The 26,812-nt window shown below is 42.1% G+C and overlaps 1 protein-coding gene across 3 annotated transcripts; it reads right to left on the reverse strand.

Annotated features, from left to right (window-relative positions):
* Positions 1 to 1,799: 1,799 nt before the first annotated feature.
* On the reverse strand, positions 1,800 to 25,541 carry TOPBP1 (DNA topoisomerase II binding protein 1). 3 transcript variants are annotated; one of them, XM_061375022.1, is made up of 27 exons: positions 25,405 to 25,541; positions 24,742 to 24,876; positions 24,071 to 24,214; positions 23,053 to 23,234; positions 22,727 to 22,920; positions 21,755 to 21,928; positions 20,639 to 20,808; positions 20,002 to 20,165; positions 19,259 to 19,506; positions 18,441 to 18,760; positions 17,494 to 17,666; positions 16,645 to 16,856; positions 15,108 to 15,397; positions 14,049 to 14,222; positions 12,669 to 12,778; positions 11,480 to 11,603; positions 10,964 to 11,113; positions 10,300 to 10,408; positions 9,544 to 9,736; positions 8,423 to 8,571; positions 7,251 to 7,414; positions 5,677 to 5,791; positions 5,000 to 5,167; positions 4,016 to 4,152; positions 3,476 to 3,565; positions 2,302 to 2,463; positions 1,800 to 2,032 (listed from the first exon to the last, which is right to left on the reverse strand). In XM_061375022.1, the coding sequence occupies exons 1-27, from the start codon at positions 25,483 to 25,485 to the stop codon at positions 1,889 to 1,891; spliced, it is 4,476 nt and encodes a 1,491-aa protein (XP_061231006.1). In that variant the 5' UTR covers positions 25,486 to 25,541; the 3' UTR covers positions 1,800 to 1,888. The 3 variants fall into 3 exon arrangements, with proteins under 3 accessions (XP_061231006.1, XP_061231005.1, XP_061231007.1); XM_061375021.1 differs by having other exon boundaries at positions 8,345 to 8,571; XM_061375023.1 differs by lacking the exons at positions 24,071 to 24,214; positions 24,742 to 24,876; positions 25,405 to 25,541 and having other exon boundaries at positions 8,345 to 8,571; positions 22,727 to 22,828; positions 23,053 to 23,190.
* Positions 25,542 to 26,812: the final 1,271 nt, after the last annotated feature.

Below are 26,812 nucleotides of genomic sequence, written 5' to 3' on the forward strand. Positions count from 1 at the left end.
AGCATGTTGGTTCCAGGCTCGGTGCGAAACAGGGACTGGCACACACGTGCACAGGCTGAGCAGATGCCTGGAGAACCCATAATGCTCAGATCCCACGTTACTGGTTCCACTAGAGCTTGAGGTATGTCTTCATTTCAGCTGCTCCCCTTCTGCTTTGCCCCCAGGACTCACTGTGGCTGTGTGGCTCCAAGACTGCTTTAAAGCTTAGCTAAGTGGGTCAGGGAGTGGTTCCTTAGCTCTAGAGTGAGAACAGCAGCATGACCCTTCCACAGCAGCTTCTTCCAAGGACTGGGAAGAAGAAAATACAGCAAAAGCACAGGACCCTCATGTCTCACCTGCCAATATCCACGCCTATTTACAATACCTGCCAACCAAAGCAGCATTTTGGGGATAGAACAGAGAATTGCCAGGGAAATACGAAGTTAACTCAAAATGTGATTCAAGGCATTAAAAGCAGCATTATTTTCAGTATGTGGATTTGGAGCAAATTGGAGGTGTTTGTTGGGCACCCACAAAGAGCAAAGAGCATTCAAGCTGTTAAGGTCAAGAAAAACAAAGCAGGTGGGCAAGACTAGTCCCTAAAGCTCAGCAATCTTGCACAGCCCAAGTGCCCACTGATGGGAGCACAGAAAAGAATCAGATCCCTCATGGCCACGGGCATCTTTCAGTTCTTCCTGCCAATTCCTTCAGGTCATCCTGACAGTGTGTTGTGGAGCTCACTGACAAAACATCCCCTGCACTGCAGCAGGAAGCAGACAGCAGAGCCTTGCACACCGGGGCAGGCTGCCTTCCTGTCCCCTCCCGCCTGGAGACCTTAGCCCTTCCTCCACCACTAGTTCTCCCCAGCCTGGGGCAGGGCTCTCCAGACTGCACAGCACTTACTAGATGCTTGGGGCTCCTCCTGTCTTCTAGCTGCAACCAGTACTGATGCAAAGACTTCCTGTACAACAGTATTCAGCAACTAGAAAATACAAGTAGGATAAATCTCCCCTTCAAAACAATGGAGAGGTAAATTAAATAGACTTTAAAGATGTCACATATTCCCCCAGACAACTACACTGGTCCTGTGCAACCGGACATCGTGCTTTTCCTTTCAGACAGGCCACAGCAATTCCAGCTGCTTAAACACAGCTCTTTCCTAAGCACACTTTTACCCAAGCACAGCACAACTCACATACAGTAAGTTCAGTAAATAGAAACCCAGACCCCATAGTTACTAAAAGGTCAGTTTGTCAAATGTTGTGGTCATCTCTGAGTAAGGCCATTTCCAGCTGTTGGAAATCAGCACCTTTGTTTTGGCTCCTGTCACAGACCCAGACTGGGAGTGTGGTCAGGCAGAATTCACCTCTCGTGTTAAAGAGCTGGTTCTGTGTTTGCTGAACAGATACATCAGCACTCAGAATGGCAGCACCTCAGCAGTGCCTCTGCTTTATAGAAGTCATTTATGCACTCTATTAGTACAAAAATTTACAAGGCAGTTCTTTTTGTCCTGTTCCCCTCCAATAGAAAATAACAAAAGGCAAAATTCATGTGGAACCTAATAAAATTCCTATCAACTGGTATTTTCCCTGCAACACACGCACAGAAGACATGACAAGCACCTCACAAAGTGTTTCTTACCCATTACTATACAATAGCATCCCTAAAAGAAAGCATTAGTGGGGCAGCTGGGACATTTTGGAGACACAGTATTTTTTGGATGAGTTCTTGCCATATTTTTAGATGCTCCTGGTAACCAAAGCAATCTTTCCTATGAGTGTTACTGTAAGATTATTTTAATCTCAGCACAAATGAGAAGAGAAACTCAGAAGCTTTTAATTTTGGTGGCAAGAATGAAAAAATATAAATATGAATTTAAAAATGTACAGCTGGAAAGCACAGGAGTTGCTCAGTGGACTTTGGATCGCTTGACTCGGCTTGTCTCTCCCACTGCTTTTCTCTTCTGGGACAACCCAGTTCCAAGTTCTGTGTTGTTCTGAAGGGAAGGTACAGCTTCTGGCAGGCAGTAAGACTCCATTGGGGGAGGTGGATCCTTCAGTAGAAGAAGACAAAAAAAAGACACAACCCATGGATTTAGCTTAAGTCTCTGTTTAGCTCCAAAAGCTTCTGAGAAGAAAGAAACAGCTTATTTGCTTTCTAAAATGGAAACTATCAAACCCAGCATTGCACACTGACATTTTGAGTAGGTTTCACAAGCTGCCTATCCTGCAGCACTGCCAGCTCTAGAACAAGTCAGGTTAAAGTTTGAGGCCACGTACAGAAGTGCTGAGCACTTGTGGCCAGGATTCTGGGCATGCACACCTGGATGAGGTAGTCAGCGATGTACTCTGGTTTCAGGCAGTTCACTCCTTGGGCTGCTGCCTCTGCTATGTTGACCCTGCTGTCCCCTGGTTTCAGCTTGCTGAAGTCAGCGAAGAGGTGAGTTGTTTCTTTGAAGAGAGACACAGAATGACCAGAGAACACCTACACATCAAAACACGACAGACAAAACAAGTTCAGTTTTGTGGTTCTTTCCCCAGGACAAATGCAGTTCATGACCTACAATTTCACCCATCAAATTAACTAGTAAACCAATGGGGAATAAAATGCCATTTACACTGCATTCTGTACCATCATGCACCTTTAAAGAAGGGTGATCCTTCTCATCAGAGCAAGGCACAGAAATTCTGTCCTAATTCCCACCAGCACTGACTGTGTGACCCCAGGTAAGCTGCTGCACCCAACTGCTTGGAAACAGCAATGATACAGCTCTTTCCTCCCACCTTCTGACCATGTCTCAGATACCCTGTTGCCGTGATTTGAGCCCAGCCAATAACTCAGAACCACGCAGCAGCTCGCTCACTCTCCCTCTTCTTCCCCCCGACTCCCGGAGGGATGGGGAGGAGAATGGAAAGAACAGGTTGAGATAAGAACAGTCCAGTAACTAAGGTGTAACACAAACCCACTACTGCTACCACCAATAATAATAATCATAAGGGAAATAACAAGGGAAGAGAATACAACTGCTCACCACCCACTGATCAATACCCAGCCCAACCTGAGCAGTGATCTAGCCCTTTCAGGTAACTGCCCCCAGTTTCTATACTGGGCATGATGTGCTGTGTTATGGAATACCCCCTTGGCTAGTTTGGGTCAGGGGTGCTGGCTCTGCCCCCTCCTCACTGGCATAGCATGAGATTGAAAAGTCCTTGATTGGAGTAAGCATTACTTAGCAACAACTAAAACATCGGTGTTACCAGCATTGTTCTCAGACTAAAGTCGAAAACACAGCACTGCACCGGCTAAGATGAAAAAATGCCTGCTACTGCTGAACCCAGGACAGCTGTGTAAGCAATTTTCTTGCTTCAGACCTTTTACTCATACAGAAAATGCCCAGCATAGAATTTAACAGAAAGAACCACCCCAACCAACCAAAACCCCACAAAATCCAACACATATGTATATTGAATTATTAAAACCCCCAAACCCTACATACTTGTGCTCCTCCTGACTGAAGAAGGCGCCTGAATCCTGCTTCCTTGGTTTGATCAACATTCAGGATCACTTTCCAGCCACTGAAAGCTCCCTAGATAAAAGACTCAATTTAGCCAAAAGTACATCTGTACTACAAAGACTTACTGGATCTCTAATTTTCCTCTTTCAGGAGTATCCATCAGATAAAGATACGCCATCACCTCGTTTTGTCTTTAAGTGTAAATGGCAGAAAAAAAGCACTCTTTCTACCTTCCAATGGATGCTCGACTGCAATGCTCAGTGTGAGAGAGGAGTTAAAAGACTTTAGGAAATGCTTTTTGGGACTCCTTTGGGGAGTCTTTTAAACAGAGGGAAAGTCCCACTTTCAAAAGCCTCACTGAAAGACTATGGAACTCACACCATAAAGATCACAGAAGGTGCTTTACGGAAGCAAGCACCTTAGCAAAGGGGTAACTTTGTGATGTTTTAAATGTAACAGTATGCACACAGTCCTGTCCTGTCCACCCATGCTGAGTATCCAAATACCTCCACAATAGCATACCTCAACAATACCAGTTTCTTGTCTTCCTTTATGGATTTTTTTCCGCCACCTCATGGCAGCAAGTGCTAGTTTCTTCTGGTTTACACTAATGGCAGGCAAAGCATTAAGTATGGAATTACTTCCCCACTCGTAATCTTCTTCCTACAACAATCAGAAGCTTCAACTACAAAACATTCCTGACAACTTTACTAGCAGAAAAAGAAGTTTAAAAGTAAAAATCCATCCCCCCATCCCCTCCAAATCCCAACTCACTCTAGTTTTATCTGTTGAGTTTATCTGGCCCAAGCAGCTCTAGTTAAAGATGAGAGACCTGGCTCTTCACTGCACATACATGTCTAAATCTATTAATGTATTCCTGTGACATCAAATCATGTATACAACCAGATTCCTCTGGCAGTTATCTACAAAGGAATTCAATAGCAATTGAATTCCTTTGAGTGAGTCCAGGGTAGTGAGCAAATTAACTCACTAGTCTGGGTGCCATCAATCCTACATTTCTGCAGTGTCTTCCCCAGCAATGAAAGCTGCTGTTGATGCATCAAGATATGAACCAGTTAGCCTGGTCAATGTAAAAGAACCACCAGACTCAGGAGAACTGTGAAGTAACAGGAAGGTGAGGAGCTGAAAGAGATACTGTTCAAAAACTATGTCCATGGTTAGAGTTGGACTATTTAAAACTATTCCATGTTCACTTACTGAAAGGATCAAGATCAATTCCTGGTGTAACAAAGCCCACGTGATGCCAGCTGATACTAGTGAGAATTTATCAAAAGGTATGCAAGCTGCAGTTTTCAGAAGCAGCTATAAAAAGTGTGGGTATTTCATTTATCCAATACAGGGAGTTTGGTCCAGGACTAGTTTCCAGAGAAAAGCTCATCAGACTTTGGATCCTTTAAAACTCCCAAGGTTTGGGCACCCTAATTGGGTTTGAGAGTTTTAAGTCTAAACTAAAAGGAAATGCAGCAGTGCCCAAGTACAGGTCACTTGCCTGAACAAAGCAGCCAGCTCCTCTACATGCCTCCAGGTAGGAACGATGAAGCACCCACTTCCCAGCTGCCATCGAAGCCAAGAACTTTTCGTTTCGAAGAGGATGTCCCACAACAGTGTGTGTGCAACTTGGATCAAAGCACTGTTTCTCAAGCAATACTCCACCTTGAATTGAGAAACGAATTTTATTCACGTTACTTAAAGGTACCACAGAAAAGATCAACTCAAAATGAGAGTTACTTGAATTCAGATAAAAATATACTTCACTCAAATTCACATTGAAAGCATTATCACTGAAGTGACCCTGGCAAGGAAGGAGAAGCAGCCAGGAAAGAGTGTCTCTCATAAAGTGCCACTGTAACACAGACAGGAATAAGAGAGACACAAGAAGACAGCAGATCCTGGGCACTCCCAGCAGTAAAGAATGAGGCTGTTGTGGAGACAGCTAGAAGAAAACTGCCAGCAGACAAACGCACTGCTGTTTTATAGCAAAGCTGAGTGCTCACATCATAATAATACATTCAAAGAATCACTCATAAGCACAGAAAGCCATAAATTTGAGGCCTCAAATCTGGTAAGCCGCTAACAGACGTCCTTTCTTTTCCCAGTGAGCCACAGCTGACCAGACACATCCACACACATACTGTTCTTTGCATTTCACAGATAGCTGGTACCTAATTCCTCAATCAGATGGCAGTAATCAAATCTTTCTTCAGGATTAAAAGAAGACAGCTGAAATTTACGGACTTTTTCTGGTTCTTCATCAGCCTTCTCTTCTTCTGTAACAGCCTGGAAGTACAGTAACAGATTCTGAATGTATGACAGAAAGATTAGGTTGACAGCTGACTATTTCTCTCCCAAACATTCTGGATTATTTTTATCCTCAGTTTTCTTTTAGCCAACAAAAGCAGAACCAAACCTGTCAATTACTTGACAAAAAACACTGCATCAAACCAATGTTAAGCTCCTGCTTAACAGCCACGTGGTTGCCCCTTTCTTCAGGGCACAACTGAACCAATCTGTCATAAAAACTAATCCTTCATTCATATCCAGTGAATGACAAGTTGAGCACATGAAAAAATCATCATCCATCTATCACACTGCCTTGTTCATTCAGACTTCCTATAAATTCAAGGGTCTTCTGCATTTCTATCACAGCTTATGTACTCACATGACAAGTTATGCCTCTAAAGACACACTTCTGCTGGAAGTTTGACCATCAGGTGATGCTCAAGTTTTGCATCAGGTGATGCAAAACACTAAGCTTTTTTTCCTAGCCCTTTCCTAGTTCCCTATAAAATAGTGGAATTTTAAATCAGGTTTTTGACAGAAAAATAACTTCCCTTTTGTATCTAAGCATAAATTCCAGATACCACCAAGGAAATAAAGGCCTAACCTTCCATCATCCTAACACGCCTGGAGGAGTTCCAGTGAATGCACATCGTAACTCCCCATTCCAAAGTCTACCTCAGCATTCCAGCAGGAACTAACTGGACAAAAAGCCTTACCTGTCTGAACAAAAAAAACCTTTTTCTCTTTAAGCAAACATCCTTTGTCCAAAATCTCAAAGAAAGGAGGACAGAATTAATCCACTTCAAGGTTTTAAATCACAGAACTGTAGAATCAAAAGCCCTTTAAGCTCACCCTGTCCAACCGTTCCCAGCACTCCAAGGCCACCACTAACCCATGGCACTGAGGCCTCGTCTCCACGCTGTGTGAACACTTGCAGGGACGGTGACTGCAGCCCTGCCCTGGGCAGCCTGTTCCAATGCCTGAGCACCCTCTGGGGAAGGAATTGTTCCTCAGCTCCATCTAAACCTGCCCTGGTGCAGCTTGAGGCCGGTTCCTCTTGTCCTGTCCCTTGTTCCTTGGGAGCAGAGACCGACCCCACCTCACTCCAACCTCCTGTCAGGCACTTGTAGGGAGCCATCAGGTCCCCCCTGAGCCTTCTCTTCTCCAGACTGAACCCCCCAGGTCCCTCAGCCCTTCCCCATCACACTTGTGCTCCAGGCCCTGCACCAGCTCCGCTGCCTTCTCTTGCCCTGCTAGAGCACTTCAGTGTCTCTCTTGTACTGAACACAGGATTTGAGGTGCAGCCTCACCAGTGTGCAGTGCAGGGGGACAATCACTGCCCTGGCCCTGCTGCTTTTCACCTCTTTTATACTTACTGTCAAGTACAGAAGTATTTTAAGTACCACTACATCTCTCAGAACACAACTCATTGTAAGTATTTTTTAATCTGACCAACCTTTTCTTTGGGCTGAGGTGCAACAGGAGGGTTATCCAGTGGGAGAGGAATGCTGGGGGCCTGCGGAGTGGGGATCAAGTGATCTTTGACTGGTGTTTCAGGATCTCCACATACAGGATTCTTTAGACCTTCAATCACATCTCCATCTACAGCCTCAGGAAGAGCTGTGAAAATAAAGTGTTGCATGACTTGGCTTTGGCTGAATATAATTATGGGTAACAAAAATTAACAAGTAGCTATCCTAAAAGGACAAAACACAACTCCTGCTATGACACATACAGTTACACTTCACCACTGTCCTTTTGAAAGATGCTCTTCCTCACGCCACAAACCAGCAATTGTAATATTGGAAACTCATGTCCCTGGATGCCTTCCTTGGAAAAAAAGACTCAGAACCTCAACTGTTCCGATTTCTTTGTCTAAATCACACTAATTTGGTTGAACCAAAAAGCAATGGAATGCATTTAGCTGATTTTCTTCAATATCCTCTGGGACAAGGCCAGTTTTCAGGATGACTGTTGCCATAAGCAGAAACTGTCTAAGTAGACTGAGGGAAGGATGTATGTTGCTTCCTTAGTCCTAGCAGCAGACTAAGGCTTAAAAAGAACAGGGAAGACAAATACAGTACCTTCACTGAATCCTGACCTGAGCACATCCATTGGCAGCTCTGACATACCTGTTTTTCAGGCTCATGGGTTATCTGTTTCCTGTAATCTTCATTCTTCACTTATTAATATTAATAAATACTTTACTACTAGTATTCCCATTAGAATTCCACTACCCTGACCTGAACAGGTATCTGGAAACCAGTTGTGGTTCAGAAAACACTCAGATTTCCTGAAGTTGAGGCAGACTGTTTTAGAGAATCACTTCCTTGGTGTTTGACCACAAATGGCAAATGGATACGAAAGCTTCTCTTTATAAAACAGAAATACATAATGGAGCTCAAAGATGTGAAATTGTATTTCTGGCATTCAATGACAACAATACTCTTGTTTTGTTTAAGCAGAATTCAAACACTACTGTATTTTAAAGTCTCCAGTATTAAATGGATGCTGTAGCAAAGAACAAGGATATTGTATTTCTGATTTTACCTATAGCAGCAATCTCTGCATCAGCTAAAGATTCTCTGAAGACAGTTTCATCCATGTTCTTACTGGCGTTACTCTGGCCTTGCTCAGTGTACTGGGAAGGACTGTTAGGCCATTGAAAGTTGCTGACAAGTCTTGCCCTCTCCTCCCTGGCAGTAGGATCGTCCCAGATGATCTGCTCACTCTGCGATGGCTCCGTGTTTATATCTGCGACAGCCTGGCGGGACTGCCTAAGGAGAAGAGCACAGACACCTTAAACATGCATTTGTTGTACAGACTACCAGACTAGAAGTCAATGTGTTAACAATCACATCAACTGTAGCATCCAAGTGACCTCGTTATTAGAAGGTGCAGCTGGAAAGGGGACAAGTTCAGTATAAAGGCAACTCCAGCAGCCTGACTTTGGGAGCTCAAGTGTCAGCATGGCTGGAAAAAGGCAACCAAAATCCCATAGAATCACAGACTGGTTTGGGTTGGAAAGGACCCTTGGGTTGGACAAGATCATCCAGTTCCAACCCCCTGCTGTGGGCAAGGATGCCCAAGTCTCTGCCCAACCTGGCCTTGAACACTGCCAGGGATGGAGCATTCACCACTTCTTCAAGCAATCTGTGCCAGGGCCTCAGCACCCTCAACATCTCAGTAAGAGATGTTTTTATTATGTGTCATATTGATAAATTATTCCAAAATCAGTGTACTCCACTCTTTACTGAACCTATGAATTTGCAAATGACCAAGTTAAAGGAGTAATTTTGCAAGGTTTCCATTACATCCTCACTGTAGCTCAGCACTGTTAGAGTTCAAATCCTATGCTCTGTTTAGGGAGAAAATAGAGGAGAAGCATCCACAGAGGCACTTTGCAGGAAATACCTACTACTTGTATATGACCTATGTAGTGAAATAGAGCAGCATTGCTTTCTTCAGAATCTATGAGAACACTTAACTAATCTGAAGAAATCAGTTGGCCTAATTCAATTAAGAACTAAAATACAATCATACCATTCTTTAAACCAAAAGATTAAGGTAACATTCTGACTTTACCTGGCACATCAAGTTAAAGATTGTGAATTGCAAGAGAAGCAAATTAAGTGTATCAATAGAGAAAGACAATACACTTGAAACCCTGGCCACCTATTAGATTCAATGACTGTCTAAGTATGTGCAGAGATAACAAAATTAAGATACTCTGAAACACAAACCAATACCTGAGAGCTTCCAAGACCCTACTGCGGCCATTCCGCACAGACCGTGCGCTATCAGGAGTGGCTGGAGAACCATCAATACTGTTCCTTGAAAGGGATCCTCTTTGCCCCGGTGGTTTCATCAGTGGTGTGGCAGACATGATCTCCTGCAGCTGCCTTTGGAAGTTCTCCCTCATTTCTAGTGCTTGGGTTAAAACTTAAAGAGAAGGAACAGAACTCATAAGATCAAGACTGTTATAACAAGTGAAAAGTAACCGAACCTCCAGTCAGCTTCCCCCCTGCACTGGGACAAAGACAATACATTGAGGAGAAGAAAAGATACCTGGGAAAAATTATCTAGGAAAACTACACATGCCCAGGTCACCTATCCTAGACACAAGAAGAAATCTCCCCTTGGCTCACTTCTGTATTTGCTAATATTATCTAACTTGCACCCACAATTCTCCTGTCACACATTTCTTTGCATACCAAAAGGTATATTCTGAAACAGAGATTTCTCATGTTAAAGACCAACTGCAGTGTTCTAAGAAGGAAATGGCAGTTAAGTAATTGCAAGGAATTATCATGATTTTCTATGGGCTATCAAAGTCTTCAAACTACAGAACAAAACCTTTTCCTGTCATCCAGCAACAGTAAGAGCTAGCTATACTTGACCAGCATGTAATAAAGAAATACCAGATCTTAACATTCAGCACCTGAAACTGTAAAAGATTTATCTTGTTAGTGTGATGTTCCACAACTATGTTGATTTACATTTACCTCCTTTGGATTCACTTGCTCCAATCGGTTCTTCTCCTGCAGTGACCATTTCCTGTATTTGGTCAGTAGTTGCATAATCTTCCACATCATCTTCATCCACTGGAATAATCTACATACAATCAAGTAGAATGCTCAAACATCATTTTGATTTTTGCTTTGTACCCATGTTCAACATCTGTATAAATACTGAAGATTATTAATCTTGCCTGAGAGTAAATCTAACCTTTCTGCTACTGCAGGTACAGCAGAACAGTGAGCTGCACCGTCAGCGACATATATTCTGCAGTCTAAATGTCTACTAAGAGAAGTTCACACCTGGGATCTCACTACCTACAAGGGAAGGTGAAGACTGGACCTATATTCATTTCAAATCTGGGAAGCACTTCTAAGCCCGAAATCCCTGTGTTTCCCTCTACTGCACTACAAAGAAGGGTATTACAAATGCAGAAAAACCTTAAGGAACATCTGCAATAGCTACTATTAATTACTAGCTAAACCTGATTCAGGTCATCACTGAATAATCATCTATGTTTTTTATTCATAGAATGGTTTGTGTTGGAAAGGACCTTAACATCATCCAGCCAACCCCCTGCCATGCGTTATTAGAACAATAAACTGAATCCAAACTGCTTCTTAGAACATGAATTCACATCACACGTTATACCTCAGTTTCCTCTGATGGTTTTCCAGTTGATGGAAGTTTACTGGAGGAAGAGAGTCTGTCATCTTGCACTGCACTGATGTCCAGGCTCATTTTGGGATTGTATGTGTGAGGAAAGAGAGATTCAGGAAGCCGTTTACATTCTTGGGCACACTGCAATAACATCAGTTAATGTAAGGAAGACGAGAAAATGATCTGGGATAAAAGAAATTTCACATCTAAACATAGGTAAAGTACAATAAAAACACACAAAAGAAGTATTTTACACAAGAGAACAACATAGTTCTCTTTCTGGGAAACATGTAGAAGAATTGTTCAATGCAAAAGAATGTCTTTTCTCCTCATGGAGAACAACATAAAAGTACATCAGTGAAAACTGACTGATGAATTCATATATTCGAAACAGGATGCAAAACATCAGTCCCTATACATGTTCAATATAAATGCAAAACAGAAAAATTGAAGGGAAATGGTTTTAAGACTCCATTTCCCTTTGGTTTTACAAAGCAAGCTCCATACCTCCAAAAGCCAGTGTTCTGAAACAATATGTATACCCCGTTCTTTAACTGATTTGTACTCTTTATTATTGTCATTTTGTCCTCCCTTGTAGACGAAGTGTGTTACTGATTCATCAAAACACCATCTAGAGAAGAAAATGAAACAGAATCACAGACTGGTTAGTGTTGGAAAGGACCTTAAGATCATCCAGTTCCAATCCCCTGTCACGGGCAGGGACACCTTCCAATACAACTTCAAGATATCATTTCAAATAATTTTCAAATGTAACTTCAAGCTATCATTTCTATGAAAAGGTATCAGAAATCCAAAGCAGAAGCAGTCCTATCCCTTGTTCACATTAACATATTGGTTTGCCTATCTTGTTATGCCTAAATAAGCAATGAGCCCACTTTCATCATCAGAAAAAGACAGCATTCAGTTTCAGGATTGAACAGCTTCAGTGCCTTTTGAAAGCATTCCTGATGTAAACAAACTAAATGTGATAAACATATGAACTAGGAGGAATTTTGCTTTAGTTTGGTTTGGGTTTATTTAAGTAAGTGGAGTTTCAAATCAGTTTCTGAAAAGAATATGTGACCCAGGACGAGAAAGCTTTTATCTTTGGTTGATATATTCAGCTACAAGTGAAATACTGATCCTTCAAGCTCAAAATATACAAAATGCAGTATTCTAACATTTAAACTGATAATAAACCCTAGTATTTGCTACCTAATGCAAGTATCTTCAGCATTTCTAAACCAAACATAAGTGTAACTTTCTCATCCAACCTGTGAATAATAACACTTACTGTAGAAATCAGTAACAAGACACATAAATTGGATTTAGTGGGAGCAGTCTTAAACCCCAAACATTGTGGTTTCTTTCCATGACAACCTATTTTTCCTGAGCTTTTCTACGCACACAACTTGGCCATGCTTACAGCCTGCAAGATAATTCTTTTTGAGTCTTCCCAAGACAGACTTTTATCAAGACCACAGAGACTGGGGATGTGTCAGGGAATGTGCGTGGCATTATTTCGCATTAGTAGTGGATGGCCTTATTTGCAATTGAAATTGTTCAAGATGGTGAAATCTAATGTATAGCTATAGCAAAAGCTCATGTAGATAAACCATATTAGAATCCTAAGATTCATACTTATTAGATGTCACATCACTGCAGAAGCTTAGAAGCTGTTTGTATCAGTTCATACCTGTAGTCTGCCCCCAGAGAAGCTGCTACTGCATTCAGTTCACTTTGTTTCTTACCAAGTTTTTTACTAACATAAATAACAACATCTGCTAGAGGCTTGGGCTCTTCTTCCTGTTTAAGCAGCAAGGATAAAAACAGAGCATGTCTGGAAGGTTTCTGTATCAATCACAAAAATACTCTAATATTAAGTATAACATAGAATCTTAGAATAGTTAGGGTTAGAAAGAACCTTAAGATCATTCAGTTTCAACGCCCCTGCCATGGGCAGGGACACCTCGCTCTAAACCATATCACCCAAGGCTTCATCCAACCCGGCCTTGAACACTGCCAGGGATGGAGCATTCACAGCCTCCCTGGGCAACCTATTCCAGTGCCTCACCACCCTCACAGGAAAGAGTTTCCTCCTTATATCCAATCTAAACTTCCCCTGTTTAAGTTTGAACCCGTTACCCCTTGTCCTATCACTACAGTCCCTAATGAAGAGTCCCTCCCCAGCATCCCTATAGGCCCCCTTCAGATACTGGAAGGCTGCTATGAGGTCTCCACGCAGCCTTCTCTTCTCCAGGCTGAACAGCCCCAACTTTCTCAGCCTATCTTCATATAGGAGGTGCTCCCGCCAGATGGCCTCCTCTGGACTTGTTCCAACAGTTCATGTCCTTTTTATGTTGAGGACACCAGAGCTGTACACAATACTCCAAGTGGTGTCTCACGAGAGCAGAATAAAGGGACAGGATCACCTCCTTTGACCTGCTGGTCACGCTTCTTTTGATGCAGCCCAGGATATGGTTGGCTTTCTGGGCTGCAAGCGCACACTGCTGGCTCATGTTCATTTTCTCATCAACCAGCACCCCAAGTCCTTCTCTGCAGGGCTGTTCTGAATCTCATCTTGGTCCAACCTGTAGCTGTGCCTGGGATTGCTCTGACCCAGGTGTAGGACCTTGCACTTGTCATGGTTAAACTTCATAAGGTTGGCATCAGCCCACCTCACAAGTGCGTCAAGTTCCCTCTGGATGGCATTCCTTCCCTCGAGCGTATCAATCGAACCACACATGTAGTAAAATAAGCAATAATAAGAAAACTAACCACATTTTTACCTCTCCCAAACTCCAAGGTCAAAATCCAGTACTATTGTAATTCTGTGCACTTGGAATCCAAAAGCTGAAGATTCACCCTCAGCCAGTTTCCCTGGAACATAATCTCCGCCATAGGATCATTAAGCTAATCCACTTCCAAACCCCTGCCATGGGCAGGGACACCTCACACCAGACCAGGTTGCTCCAAGCCCCTGTGTCCAACCTGGCCTTGAACACTGCCAGGGATGGGGCAGCCACAGCTTCTCTGGGCACCCTGTGCCAGCGCCTCAGCACCCAATGTTTCCTACCTCTTCTGGCTGTGCAGCAGCCAGATGTGGACTGGCAGTCAGAGCTGCTGCATGCCTCGTGCTGTTTGCCAGTGCCGACTTCAAGTTCCTGCTGATGACTTCAGAGAGGGGTGTGCTCAGCTTTCTGGTTTTTTGGTCAGGACCTACTGGACTTTCCAAAGCTGCCAGAGCATCCTATCAAAAAAAGAAGCAAGCGAGTGACTTTCAGGAACACATTACATGTCTTAAACCAGGACAGGATACTACAGAAGCAGCTAGCAAGTGCCATCGTAGTACCACTATACAAAGGCAGTACAAGACAATCCCAATCTTAGATTACATAAGCAAATCAGGAAGAAGGTAAATTATTAGTCTCTCTTTTCATTGCCAACAATGAAAACTGCCCTCAGTGGAAAAGCCAGTGGCCAAACCCTGGTATTCCTAACCCAAATCTATCACTTTAATTGACTAATACCTCCTCCCACAAAAGTTGCATATGAGTATGTGATTCTACCTGCACCTTTGAAATACCACTTGCTACTGCCCCTTTTTAAGAATGAGAATTTTTGGTCTAGAGTATGTGACTTTTGAAAATACCAGTGTAAACTATTAGGTTTTGAAAAGCAGAGCGCCAAACTGAATCACAGAATCACTCAATCCCAGCCTGGTTTGGGTTGGAAAGGACCTTAAAAAGCTCATCCAGTTCCAACCTCTGGCCATAGGCAGGGATACCTTCCACTAGAGCAGGCTGCTCCAAGCCCTGTCTAACCTGGCCTTGAACACTGCCAGGGATGGGGCAGCCACAGCTTCTCTGGGCACTCTGTGCCAGCGCCTCAGCACCCTCACAGGGAAGAGCTTCTGCCTTAGATCTAACCTGAACTTCCCCTGTTTCAGCTTGAATCCATCACCCCTTGTACGATCACTAAAGTCTCTGATGAAGAGTCCCCCTCCAGCATTGAAAAATGCAAAGTCTACATGTTAAGAGCATGAAACAGGGTAAGCAAAGGTTTCTGAGCTGGTTTTAAGATCATGCACGTCTTTACTGGCTCTACAGACTGCAGAATACGCAATGATGATCACCTTTACATCAAAAGAAGGCTTGAACAACTTGTCTTTGGAAAGAAATTTTGATGGTGTATCAAGATGTAAAGATGGCTCTTTCTGTAGCACTCCCCCTTGGGCAAGAGGGGTTGTATTCCCCATGTGACGAGAGATGGCAGCTTGGAAAGCTTTACTCTGGAACCTGCTGATATCAAGAGGAGTCACAGGTTTTTTCCTTCCAGCTTCAAGGAGGTAATCATATTGTTTTACATCAGGAGATTTAACAGTTGCTGGTGTCTTGCTAAGTTGAGTAATGGAACTCTCCTTATCTTTAAAAGAAACAAAGAAAACATAAGCAAGCAATCTGATTTTTAGCACAGATCTCACATATACTCTTATTTAAACAAGAACTGGAAGTTCATCTGACCTTTCTTTCCCTAAAAAAATAATTCCTATCCTCTCCAATAAATGCTTGAAACTGACAGTTCTATTTTAAAAGCCAGTATTGTAAGTGTCTCTTCCAGTTAACTACTTCCATTAACTACACTGGCACTGAGTGTAAACTCTGAGACACCCTAAGTGTCTGAAAAGGAGAGAGCAACCCCAGGTCTGCTCACACAGTTCCACACATCCCTGTATAGCTCATACACCTTGTACAACTATCAAAATACACATTTAATACACAACAAATCCTTCTCCTTCAACATTAAAGGCATTTCCTCCCTGGCTCCTTACTTCCCAAGCAATGTAAAATGTCATGACTCTGAATCACACCTCTTTAGGTCACTGCGTACACTTCCAGTCCCTTATGCCTTCAGATAAATAGGACTGAGATTTAGACAGCAATAAGCCCTCAAAGCTTCTCCATCATAAATGCTTCTATTTAAGCATAGCTCACCATCTTCATAGCTCAAAAACATTAGTGCAAGAATTGCTCTTACATTTTACTGCTCATATTCCCTGTTTCCCCTTCTTTTCTTTTTTTTCCTTAAAAACTGTAATATACAGGGAAAACATGCCTATGCCAACAACGTATTTTTGTTCTCTAAGTGACCCATATAACTAATTCACAAGGGCACTGGCAGCACAGGTCTGCTAGCATTCAATATTAAATCACTAAATCACTAGATATGGAAGAAATATTGCCAAACAAAAAGCATGAAGTAAAAGGAGCAGAAGCTTCAGAAGATGAAGCAGGCATCAGAGGGGCATCATGTCATTGCAAACTAACAAGTGTGAAGTTCTAAGTGAGATCTACCATCAATTCCCAAGCAACTTACAGAGCAGAATGTGTTCAGGACAAAGCTGAGCAACTGAGCCAGATTCCCAACTGACTGATAGCTACAAGAATCCACTAGCTTGCTCCAAAATACTTAAGAGCAAACGCACAGTATCGTTTCTGTAATCACAACTCAACAGCAGGAGAAAGAAATATGGAAAAATACTTGGAAAAATATCCTATAGCTCTAATACTTCAAAGGTGTTAGGGAAGAAAAATTCATACTACCTATACTCTTCATTATGAATGAACAGTGATATGACACAACCATATTCCCTTAACTTGCTAATAACCAACCTTCAGCCTCTGCATTTTCAACCAAGAACTTGCTTTCATCTGCTCTCTTTCCTGTCCTTGCAGAGTGCAAAAGCCAAGCTACAGTGACTGCTGGTAAATTCCACTTCTTTGACGCTTCGTATTTGGAACCATCCGCTTCTCTCACCACAAGGTGGGTACTGGCAAACATGCCCTTTTTTGCATTGGCTTTCCGCACAAAGAATTCTTGGACTCTAAAATCAGATTAATAAAATACCCATTGAGCCATAAAATCTTCATTTAGTCATAAACAAAATTCATTTAGGGCACATTTATACTGTTGTAAAGTGCATTCAAGCAACAGAAGAAGGACCTATAGAATTATCTAAGACCATCCACTTTGTAGCTTACCTACACTTACAGGCAAAAAAACTCCATAACATTTCTCATACTCTAGAAGTCCTCACATATCCCATTTTCAAATCATAGCATCATAGAGTGGCTTGAGTTGGAAAGGACCTTAAGATCATTCAGTTCCAACCACCTGCCATGGGCAGGGACACCTCACACCAGACCATCTTGCCCAGGGTTGTGTCCAACCTGGCCTTGAACACTGTTCAATGGCCAACAACCATCGTTTCCAAATGAACAATACTTTTCCTCATATTAGTTTTTCTCTTATCATCAAGGACCCATCTTCCAAGATGACACAGGACTGAGAACTCACAGGCAGAGAATTTAGTCCAAACAGACCACAAATCAGATCAAATGATATTTTAAGTTGTACAGTAAGAATATATCCAACGCATGAAACTGCCACTTCATGATTAAGTATGTTGTTCTTAGCAATGGCTGTCTAAGAACAAGAAAAAAGGGTGACAGAAAACATACCTGGCTCCTAGCAGTCCTGCCAGATAAACTAGAGAGTCTCTCTCTGCACCAGTGAACTGGCTAAAAGAAAGAACACAATCTTCCAGAGGGGTAACTCCTTCCATTACTGGGACTGGTGTGAAAAGTGGATTGGACTGGGGATCTAAAAGAAGCTGCTGTTCCACACATGTTAACTTAATGAAAGAGAATAAAACACAAATCAAGCCAAATAGCAACAAAGCCAACAATATTTCAGTAACTGTACTATAGCATTTATGGACTCAACAGCAAGCAATTCTGGGTCCATCCTTACATCTGAGACAAAGTATTTCCCATTGAATCAGACAAATTCTTTCCTGAAGGATTTTGTCAGGTCTGACATACTGAGGCATAATTCAGAACTTTTCAGTTACTATGCTTCCAACCCTGAAGGCTCCCTGAAAGTAGTTTAAAGACATGTCCTAAGAGTCTGCATAGATTTACTTCACAGAAAGCTACCTAGTACTGAAAAACACTAACAGCAGTTAGTCTACATCATGTGCACACAATTAAGGTTAGTATTTGACTTTGAGCTATAAAGCTGACTTGCAATTAAAAAGCCGTGAAAAGCATGAAACAAGAAAAAGTTAAGCACAAAGATATCATATGAAGTAATTATTAGTCAAAAGGCTCCTTCTACAATTATTAGTTAGAGAGAATGCTGTCAGACTGTCATATAAGGAGCCTTTGAGTCATGACAATGAAGTCCCGTTTAACAAGCCTGTAGAAAATGAAGTGTAACAGATAAAAGATTACTTATCAATGCAGACACTTTAAAGCATGCTTTCATTTAGTACACATCAAAAGCAACAAGGCTAACCTCTCAGAATCTCACTTATATTGAAGCCACTCATAACTCTGCATACTGACAAGACATATCTCTAATAGATACATGTCTACTCACAGAACTGACAGCGTAACTCCCTTACCAGCCATGTGTTTGTGACAACATCACCAACAGTCATCTGCACTGTGCACCCCAGTAAAGGTACCACTGCATAGTCTGCAATGGTTCTGCTTTGCAGTGGCAGGATATTCCCAGCATTCTCCTTTATAATATCTGCAATGCAAGACTCATCCTCTTCACCAAAACCCAAAAGATGAAAGCTCTTTCTGACAAACAGTCCTTCTTCAGCTAGTGCAGATGACTCTCCCAGAAAACCACTATGGAGGGAAGATTCATTCTCTCCTTGAACAGTCAAATGAGTAACATCACTGAAGGTTCTGGATGTTAGTTTTCCAGCTTCATCTGAAAGGGGAAAAAAGAAATCAAAACCAACCAAAACCAGTAATTGCTTGATTAGAAAATTAAAGACAACTCAAAATAGTTTCATGAAGAAACTACAGTACTTAAACAGGGGACACTGGGGTCAGATGTAAGGAAGAAGTTACACACTGTGAGGGTGCTGAGGCACTGGCACAGGTTGTCCAGAAAAGCTGTGGCTGCCCCATCCCTGGCAGTGATCAAGGCCAGGTTGGACGGAACTCAGTGCAACCTGCTTTGGTGTGAGGTATCCCTGCCCATGGCAGGGGGCTGGACCCAGATGATCCTAAGGTCCTTTCCAACCCACACCATTCTATGATTCTGCTGTTTTCAGCCAGGTTTAGTTAAAACTGCTCTATATAGGCCTGATTTCTAAAACACACTAGCTGTAGCTAGCTTCTTAATAATGAAATGCTGCAGGACTTGCATGCTAATAATCATGAGCAGTTAAACTTTCTATGGTATGCTGAGACCAGAACATACCTAATGTAGAATCATTAGTTCCGTATTGAGAGAGGAGGTCATCTTCAGCAGTTTTCTGATGCTTTCTAACATTCACAGCTTCTTTCTTCAAGAGACTGTTATTTTTGGGAAGAACCGACTTCATTCCAGGTTGCTCCAAAATTGGATTCTCTAACAGCTGATAGTTTACAGGGATATATTGCTCCACTGGCTGTAGATAATCTTTACTGAATGAGTCCAGCAACCATTTTGCTGTGACTACATGAGGCCTATAACATAAAGTGTTACACAAACAAGTTACAGCAGGTTTCAAAACTGTTATTCTTCTTTCCTACTCCACAAATACTAGTAAACACACACACCTGGATTTTGTAATTCCAATACTAAAAAGCTTTGGGCACTTCATAAACCTCAAGTTTATTGTTTGATTGGTTGGTTTTTCATTCTTTGAGTCTGAAAACAAAGAATTTCATACTCATTTTCTATAATGTGAAGTATATCTGCCACTGCAGGGTTGCCAAACCCTTTCCTCCTCAATGTATTAACACTTCTTTTCACCAGTAAGAATACTGTTCTTCTATTTCCTGAGGTGACTCATAGATACCCAAAGAAATACAGTATTGAAGAACACATGAGGGTGTACTTATAAATACTCACTGAAGAACTGGTTATGATTTTCAAATCTGTATGTCTTCCTTTCTACAGGGTGATGGGAGAAAGAAAACAAGCTATAAGTAGACCTTAAGCAATACAGTTATTATAACCTGTGAGATGTCTTGTCCAAAAACTGTTTAAGCTCCTCATCATTTTCCCCCAAAATGACATGGGTAACGTCTTCATTAAGTTGATTAAATCGAACACCACCACCACAATTAATAAGCCGCCTCATCTTGTCCAACTTCCTGCCGCTGAAGCCACATAGATATATCTGCAAAGGGAACAGAACAACAAAAAGGCTTTGAAAAAAAGAAAATAAAAAAAGAGAAAAAAGAAAAAAAGAAAGAATATTTTGGTATAACTTGACTGCTGTAGAACACAGAAACAAGTGGTATAGCTTCTGAGAAGCAGCAACAAAGTTAAGCATTTAGAATTGGATTCATTTATCGCTGCACATAAATCTAGCAAAGTATTTACTAATGGAATGAACCCCCAGCCACTCTCTATAGTGTTTAAATATATGCCTATGTCATTTTGTACTTAATACTACATATTTAATACAATCACACACACACACGCACAGTTAGACACACATGCAAGCTACAGCATGTCGATACAAAAGAAATCTGGTGTTTGCTGCTGAGCATGGAAACAATTCACTCAAGCAGCAACTGCCAGCTTCAACCTAGTTGCTTCCACACAGTTAAAGGCTGAACATTTCAAAGTAGACACTGTTAAGCATACCCGACACCCATCTAACAAATCTTCAGGGGCTTGAAAGGAACTTATATCCAAGTTTTCCAGCTCATCAGGAAGAGGATCCTGTCTGCTGCTCAGAGCAGAGCTAAATTCGGTTTCATTAACGCTACTCAGATTGATGTTGGAAATGTGGCTGACATCTGGAAGGGCATGATCTGTAATGGAAATTAAAATTAAAGAAGAGGCATTAGTTTTGATTCATCTTTCTCTGCTGCTTCACTAAACAGAACACAAAACTGCCATGTATGATTTTGTTATGATAGAAGGAAATGTAAATCTGAATAATAAATGCTAGAGAAGTATGACTGGTTAAACCAAGGGCTTTATTTATACGCAGACTGAGTACAGTCTTACTAGCAGTTTTCAAAGCTTTTATCACAGTTTTGAGCTCACCTATTAGAAACACTCCTAAAAATAGATAATCCTCTTATAGTAAAAGGAAATCAACATGGAGCCCAATGATGTTAAGAGTTATATGCAGTTTCTATAATACCTAACTTGAATTCCCAACGCTCTTTTGGTAGCGCTAACCCAGTGCTCCTGCTTAGTCACTTCCTGAAGTCCCAGGCAGTAATAGGTGTTTGGAAAGGCACATTTAAAGCCAACTGGGTCCTTCATGCTGCTTTCATGCTTGTTTACAAAATGCTTTTAGCTTTCCTTATGATAACAGCATGGATTAAAGTAAAAAAAAAAAAATCTATTAAAAAAATTCAGAAAATTAATAATTAAAATAAAATCAGCATTTGTTTCCCCCCTCCCCAAAAGTGCTTTTGAGATTAAAATCATAACAGACTTGTCTTAAACCATAAATGTATGAACAGTCATGCTTTTTTAGGAGATACACACCATTGATTCTTAAGCAGACAATCCTATGCCTAATTCAAGTTTACTTTTTAAGTAGTTATTCACGTTACGTCTACACACATTGGAATATTCAATGTGCATAGAAGTAATCTGTCATGTTTTAAGCGTAAGTAGAATCAGAACCCAAACTGCCAAACCAGCATTGCAAAAGCAAGCAGTGCCTTACTAATTAGGAACAGTTCCTCCTCCTTACTACACGTTTCCTACCTTAAACATATTTTAAAAGGTCTTACTTACTATCAGGCTTCCCGAAATCATTCGTAGGTGTTGACGTACTGGGTGTCAGTTTTGATCCAGCTTCTATTTTATACATTGTCTCATCCTGACAGAAGCCTTTCTCGATGCTGTCAGAAAACCACTTGATAGACACACAATGCACATTCCATTTCCTAGCACATTCATACTTCTGACCTTTCAAATGTAAGCAAAAATACAAACCACAGATCACTAAAATGCTGTCAAAAAGAGATCACTACAAGGTGGCTGGACATGGAAGTTAAAAATTCACGATTTCAGTGTGCAGGTTGTGTTATCCTGGACTCTTCTGATAAGATGCTTATTTATTCTCTAAATAAAGTTAGAGCAAAAACTCTCATTGATGACCAGCTCAAGGGTACAATACGACAAGACACTATAGTAAAATTATAAAAAGGGCTTTAAAGCTTTCATGCACAGGGAAAAAATATAAAGTCCAAGGACATTTCCCCATAGGAAAAGGGAGGGAAATTGGGGAAAATTTTCTTCTCACAATAAAACTACAATTGTTTCATCTTCCCAAGAGGAAAGAAAGGGAGCTTAAGGAAGCTTTCATTTTACCTTAGTAGGGCGTTCATAAGGCGCAGAGGACAGATCAACAGATCAGATACAAAAACATTAGTCCACAACACAATTTCAATCAGAATATAAATTAAGTCCTATGCAGCTCTCCCAAAAAACTTAGTTTTTCCCTGTTCTTCCATCCCGTCTGGGAGTCTCCCTTTTTCTTTCCTTAAATACCATATAGGTCTCTGTTCTTTTGCTCTTTGGTTCTCTTTCTCACGCCTTTAGAGCAAAGTAAGGGTGCCCTGTGTCACTCTTCTTATCAGCAGTGCTCCCCTAAACAGCAGCAGTGAGAGCAACACTGAAGCAAACTGACAGTTTAAACTCTCACATATATTTACACTACTTCAACCCAAGAAGTGAGAATAATGTCTACTCTGCAGGTCCTACCTTTTGGCTCTTGAACTATGAGATGAGTACATTCATTCATCTTGAGCTGCCCTGTATATTGCCCACCATGTTCAACAGTGAGGCGCTGGACTTCTTTCCTGTCTGAAGTGTTTAAGCCAGTTACACAAATTGTACAGCCAAGGAACACAGGACAAGCATAATCATCCATGTTAACATCAGTGTATGTCATTATGCTAAAGGAGGAAGAGAAAAAAAGAAATAGTTTTTCTTCCAAGTAAAATCAACCAGAAAAAGGAAAGCAGATTGTATCTGCATAAGAATTACCAGTCTCCAAAACAAAATTAGTTTTGTTTAGTTTTTTATACCTTTGCTGAGACTTATCCCACAGAGTCTTAACCCAAGCTGGAAGCAAAATAGGCTTTTTCAGAGAAGCAGCTACTACATATTTCTTGCTGCCAACTTCTCCAGCTATCAGATGAGTTACTGCCACACTGAGGTCTCTGGAGACACGTCCACCCATCAGCTGCACATATTTATGAACTTCTTCCTGAGTGGGCAAAAAAGTACAGAACATTATGAAGAAAAAAGAAAGAACCTATATTACATATGTTCTACAGCTGGACTTGATGATCTTAAAAGGTCTTTTCCAACCTAGTTGATTCTATGATTCACCTTAAAAAACAAAATCGTGGATTTCAGTTGCCCATGGTTTCTCCTAAAAAATGGTTCAAAACACAAAATGGATCTATACGGAAGCCATAAAAAAACATCAAATATAGTTTACATTTGATTTGCATTTATTATAAGCTGAAGATAATACACACCCTTAATACAAATACTACATTCACATGGTACAAGTAAAATTTTACAGCTGGTTGACATCTTCAGTACTATAGATTAGAAAGAGATATTGGAATAACCAAAAAGTCAACTTCTAAATTAAACCATTTAAACCATAGCTGCCTGGGTAGCAGATCTTTACTATGTAGTTTTGAGTACCCAGAAACAGAGCACGTTGCCTGGAGCGCTACAGCCACAAACCAGCAAGATAAGTGATCTGTCTCATCAGTTAACAAAAATCCCTAAACCCTCCATGTACCCCCATATTAATACAGCTGAATTCTTCTATAACTATATATATATCTGCTTATACAATATATACATGTGCATGCACGGATAAACCACCGGATAGATATACATTTATACATCTACAACTCCTTCTTTCTCCATACAACTCCCTACATAAATTCTATGTAGTGTACAAACTACAGCAGACAAATCCAGAGAGAGGCACAGAAAAACTTAGATACAGTAGCATCAGACCTATCTGAAGCAAATGTCAATGACAACCACCTAAGCATTCTATTTTGTACAAAGCATTACCCTAATATCCTTTTCAAGGCTTGTACAGGATACTGTTACATCGGCCATGGTCATGTTGTACACGGGATACTCAGCTCTTGGGACACATCTCTGGGCCTGTATACAGTACAGGACTACCTGTGGTCCAACAATCCTACAGCCAAGCTGCAATAAAATAACAGGGGAGAAAAGAATCAGCAGAAGGTACAATGGTTCCAGAAAGGTTTTCATTATCTCTGAATCCTGAGGAAGGCAGGACCCCTGGTCTGTACTCCTCTAGCATCTCCAGGTAGTTGACAGTTTTGGTTTTACTTTCAGCTGTGAATTTTCAGTACAATCCTTGTAGGTTTTCTGACCTCAGTAAAAAGCAGCAGATGGTACAAGCTAACATGCCAGCTATTCCTTGTCTGTCAAACAAAATCGTATTACTCAGGAGGCAAAAAGGTGCCAGAGCCAGCTCAGAACTCCATCAGAATCAGAACCTATCACGCTATTTATTTTTGCACCTGCTTCAAAATATTCCTTATGCTTTGCTAGTCATCCTCCTTAAACAGGACACAGCGAAGCTTCAAAGACTTTATTGTGAATGCTTCATACTGCTGTATTCAGTGCAAAAAGAGAGAACATACAAAATATGGGCGCCTATGCTTCTAGAAGAGAATATAGGTAGAAGTAAGTGATGGGTATCATACCTGTTTGAGATGATTGAAAACGGCACCTGTAAAAGGATCACAAATGTAAAGCGATTTATCATTTTCTCTTATATTGAGCGCTGTCCCTTCGTCAAGGATCTGGAGATGTTCTTCTGACTGAAATTCTTTCATAGACTGCAGATAAACAGCACATACAACACCACTTACTTGATTATCAAATCACAAACAGCCAATCCTGTGGAAGCTACTTAAGTACATCTGCCTGAAACACCTCACAGCAAAGCTAGGATTACACTGGCAAAAGGAAGGGCTAAAGCATCCCACGGGTATCACCCTTATTCCCCAGACTCTTTACCGCAGACTTTCAGGACCTGATCCTGCCACACAGTGCCCTTAGCTCCCACTGTCCTCTCAAGCTGGAATACAACCCACAGAGTCCTTCTTAAGTCTGCTTAGTTTAGATGAGTGATACCCATCCAGACCCTCTAAACTACATGCCACTTCACTAAATGACAACAGGTTTTGAAATTACACTTATTTCTTGTTCAGGAAGCAACTTCTTCAATAAAAGCGTCCATCAAACTTCATTAAACACCGGAAATAGCTTTATTTATGTACACATGTAAGTTACATCTAAGCCAACCACAGAGATCATTTAATACCTCACCAAGCTCACTCAGAAAAGCGATCAAACCTACTTACCTCAAGAGCTTTATAGAAATACTCCGAGCTCCCAGCAGACTTTATGAACTTCACAAAAACCAGCTCCTTACTACGTTTCATTCTTTAACTGAGAAGCAAAGCCCAGTAAGCTTCCTGGCATTCCGGCCTAGCCCGAAATCCCCCCAGGAGCCGCGGAACACCCTCTTGCCCCTGATCCCCACCGGCCCGCCCCAAGCCGCCGGAGAGGAGCAGGGGAGCACACCGGGAGGCCCCTTTCCCACAGGGCCCCCTCCTCACGCCGGGGTCCCGCGCATCCACCGTGCCCTGCTCCGCACCGGGTGCTGGGTGCCGCCGGTTCAAGCGCACACACCCCCAGCCCCCGGTCCCCCGGTTCCAGACACGAACCCCGCCTCCCAGTAAGCGGGAAACCAGCGGTCAGTGCAATGCGCAGGCGTGGAAAGGGGGCTGGCGCCAGTGGGCGAGGAGGTGGGCGGCGCCACGTCGTGCGTCACCCTGCGTGCGCTCCGGCGGGAGGCGGGGTGGGGGCGTGGCTTCGCTCCCTCCTTTCCCCCTCCTTTCCTTCTCCTTTCCGGTATCCCCAGTCCGAAACCAGTCCGAAAATCCCTCTGTGTCAACCGGGGAGGCTGACATGGACTAGGCTTGGGGTGTCGGTGCTGTGCTAGGGACCGTGTCACAGCTGCCAGCGTCTGAGAGAGGTGGGAAGCGTGAGCATCCCGTTGCCATCCGAGTTTCAATCTCTTCCGTCTTTCCAAAGGAAATAATGGCAGGGAATGTAGTTTTATTCTTGTCACTTCCAAGCGATGGACGAGAATGCCAAGTGCTCTCCTTCCAGAGCAGATGGCTGGAAACCGGACAACTTGAGGGCGTGCAAAACGTCCCAGTTGGACCACAGTTAAAGGGTGACGATGCCCACCCATCAGTGGTCCTCCTTTCGTAGTGGCCAGGAGTGTTTCCTAAGCCCCATCCGTGGCAGTGTTGGACGGGGTTTGGAGCATCTGGTCTACTGGAAGGTCTCCCTGGCTGGTTGGTTCCAACTCAACCCATTCGGTAGCGTGTGTGGCCACAGGATGGCACCGTAATCCTAAGAACTGAAGGGAAGCGTGTGCTCAAGTCTGCTGTGGCTGAGGTGTTGCTCCTAGGGCAGATCCTAAACACACTTAACAGTTCTTTTACATGCTTATTTATTTTACAAACACTTAATCTTTTAGGATCAGCGTGAATTGTGTGGGATGGTGCTTTTACCATCTGTAAAAATAAAGAAAACCAAATGTAACCATGACCAAACTAGCATATTTAGTATTAGATTATTAGTGGCAAGCAGTTAAGAGCACTGGAGTCACCTTGATGGTCCTGTGTTATCTGATCATGCTGGGTCTTAGTCCGCTTGTAAACCCCTGACTTCATCCTGCCTACTCTTTCAACAACC

The sequence above is a fragment of the Neopsephotus bourkii genome, unplaced genomic scaffold (assembly GCF_033783945.1).
Source record: "Neopsephotus bourkii isolate Nb327-2 ecotype Australia unplaced genomic scaffold, CSIRO-AGI_Nbou_v1 NB_1655, whole genome shotgun sequence".
Classification (NCBI taxonomy): Eukaryota; Metazoa; Chordata; class Aves; order Psittaciformes; family Psittacidae; genus Neopsephotus; species Neopsephotus bourkii.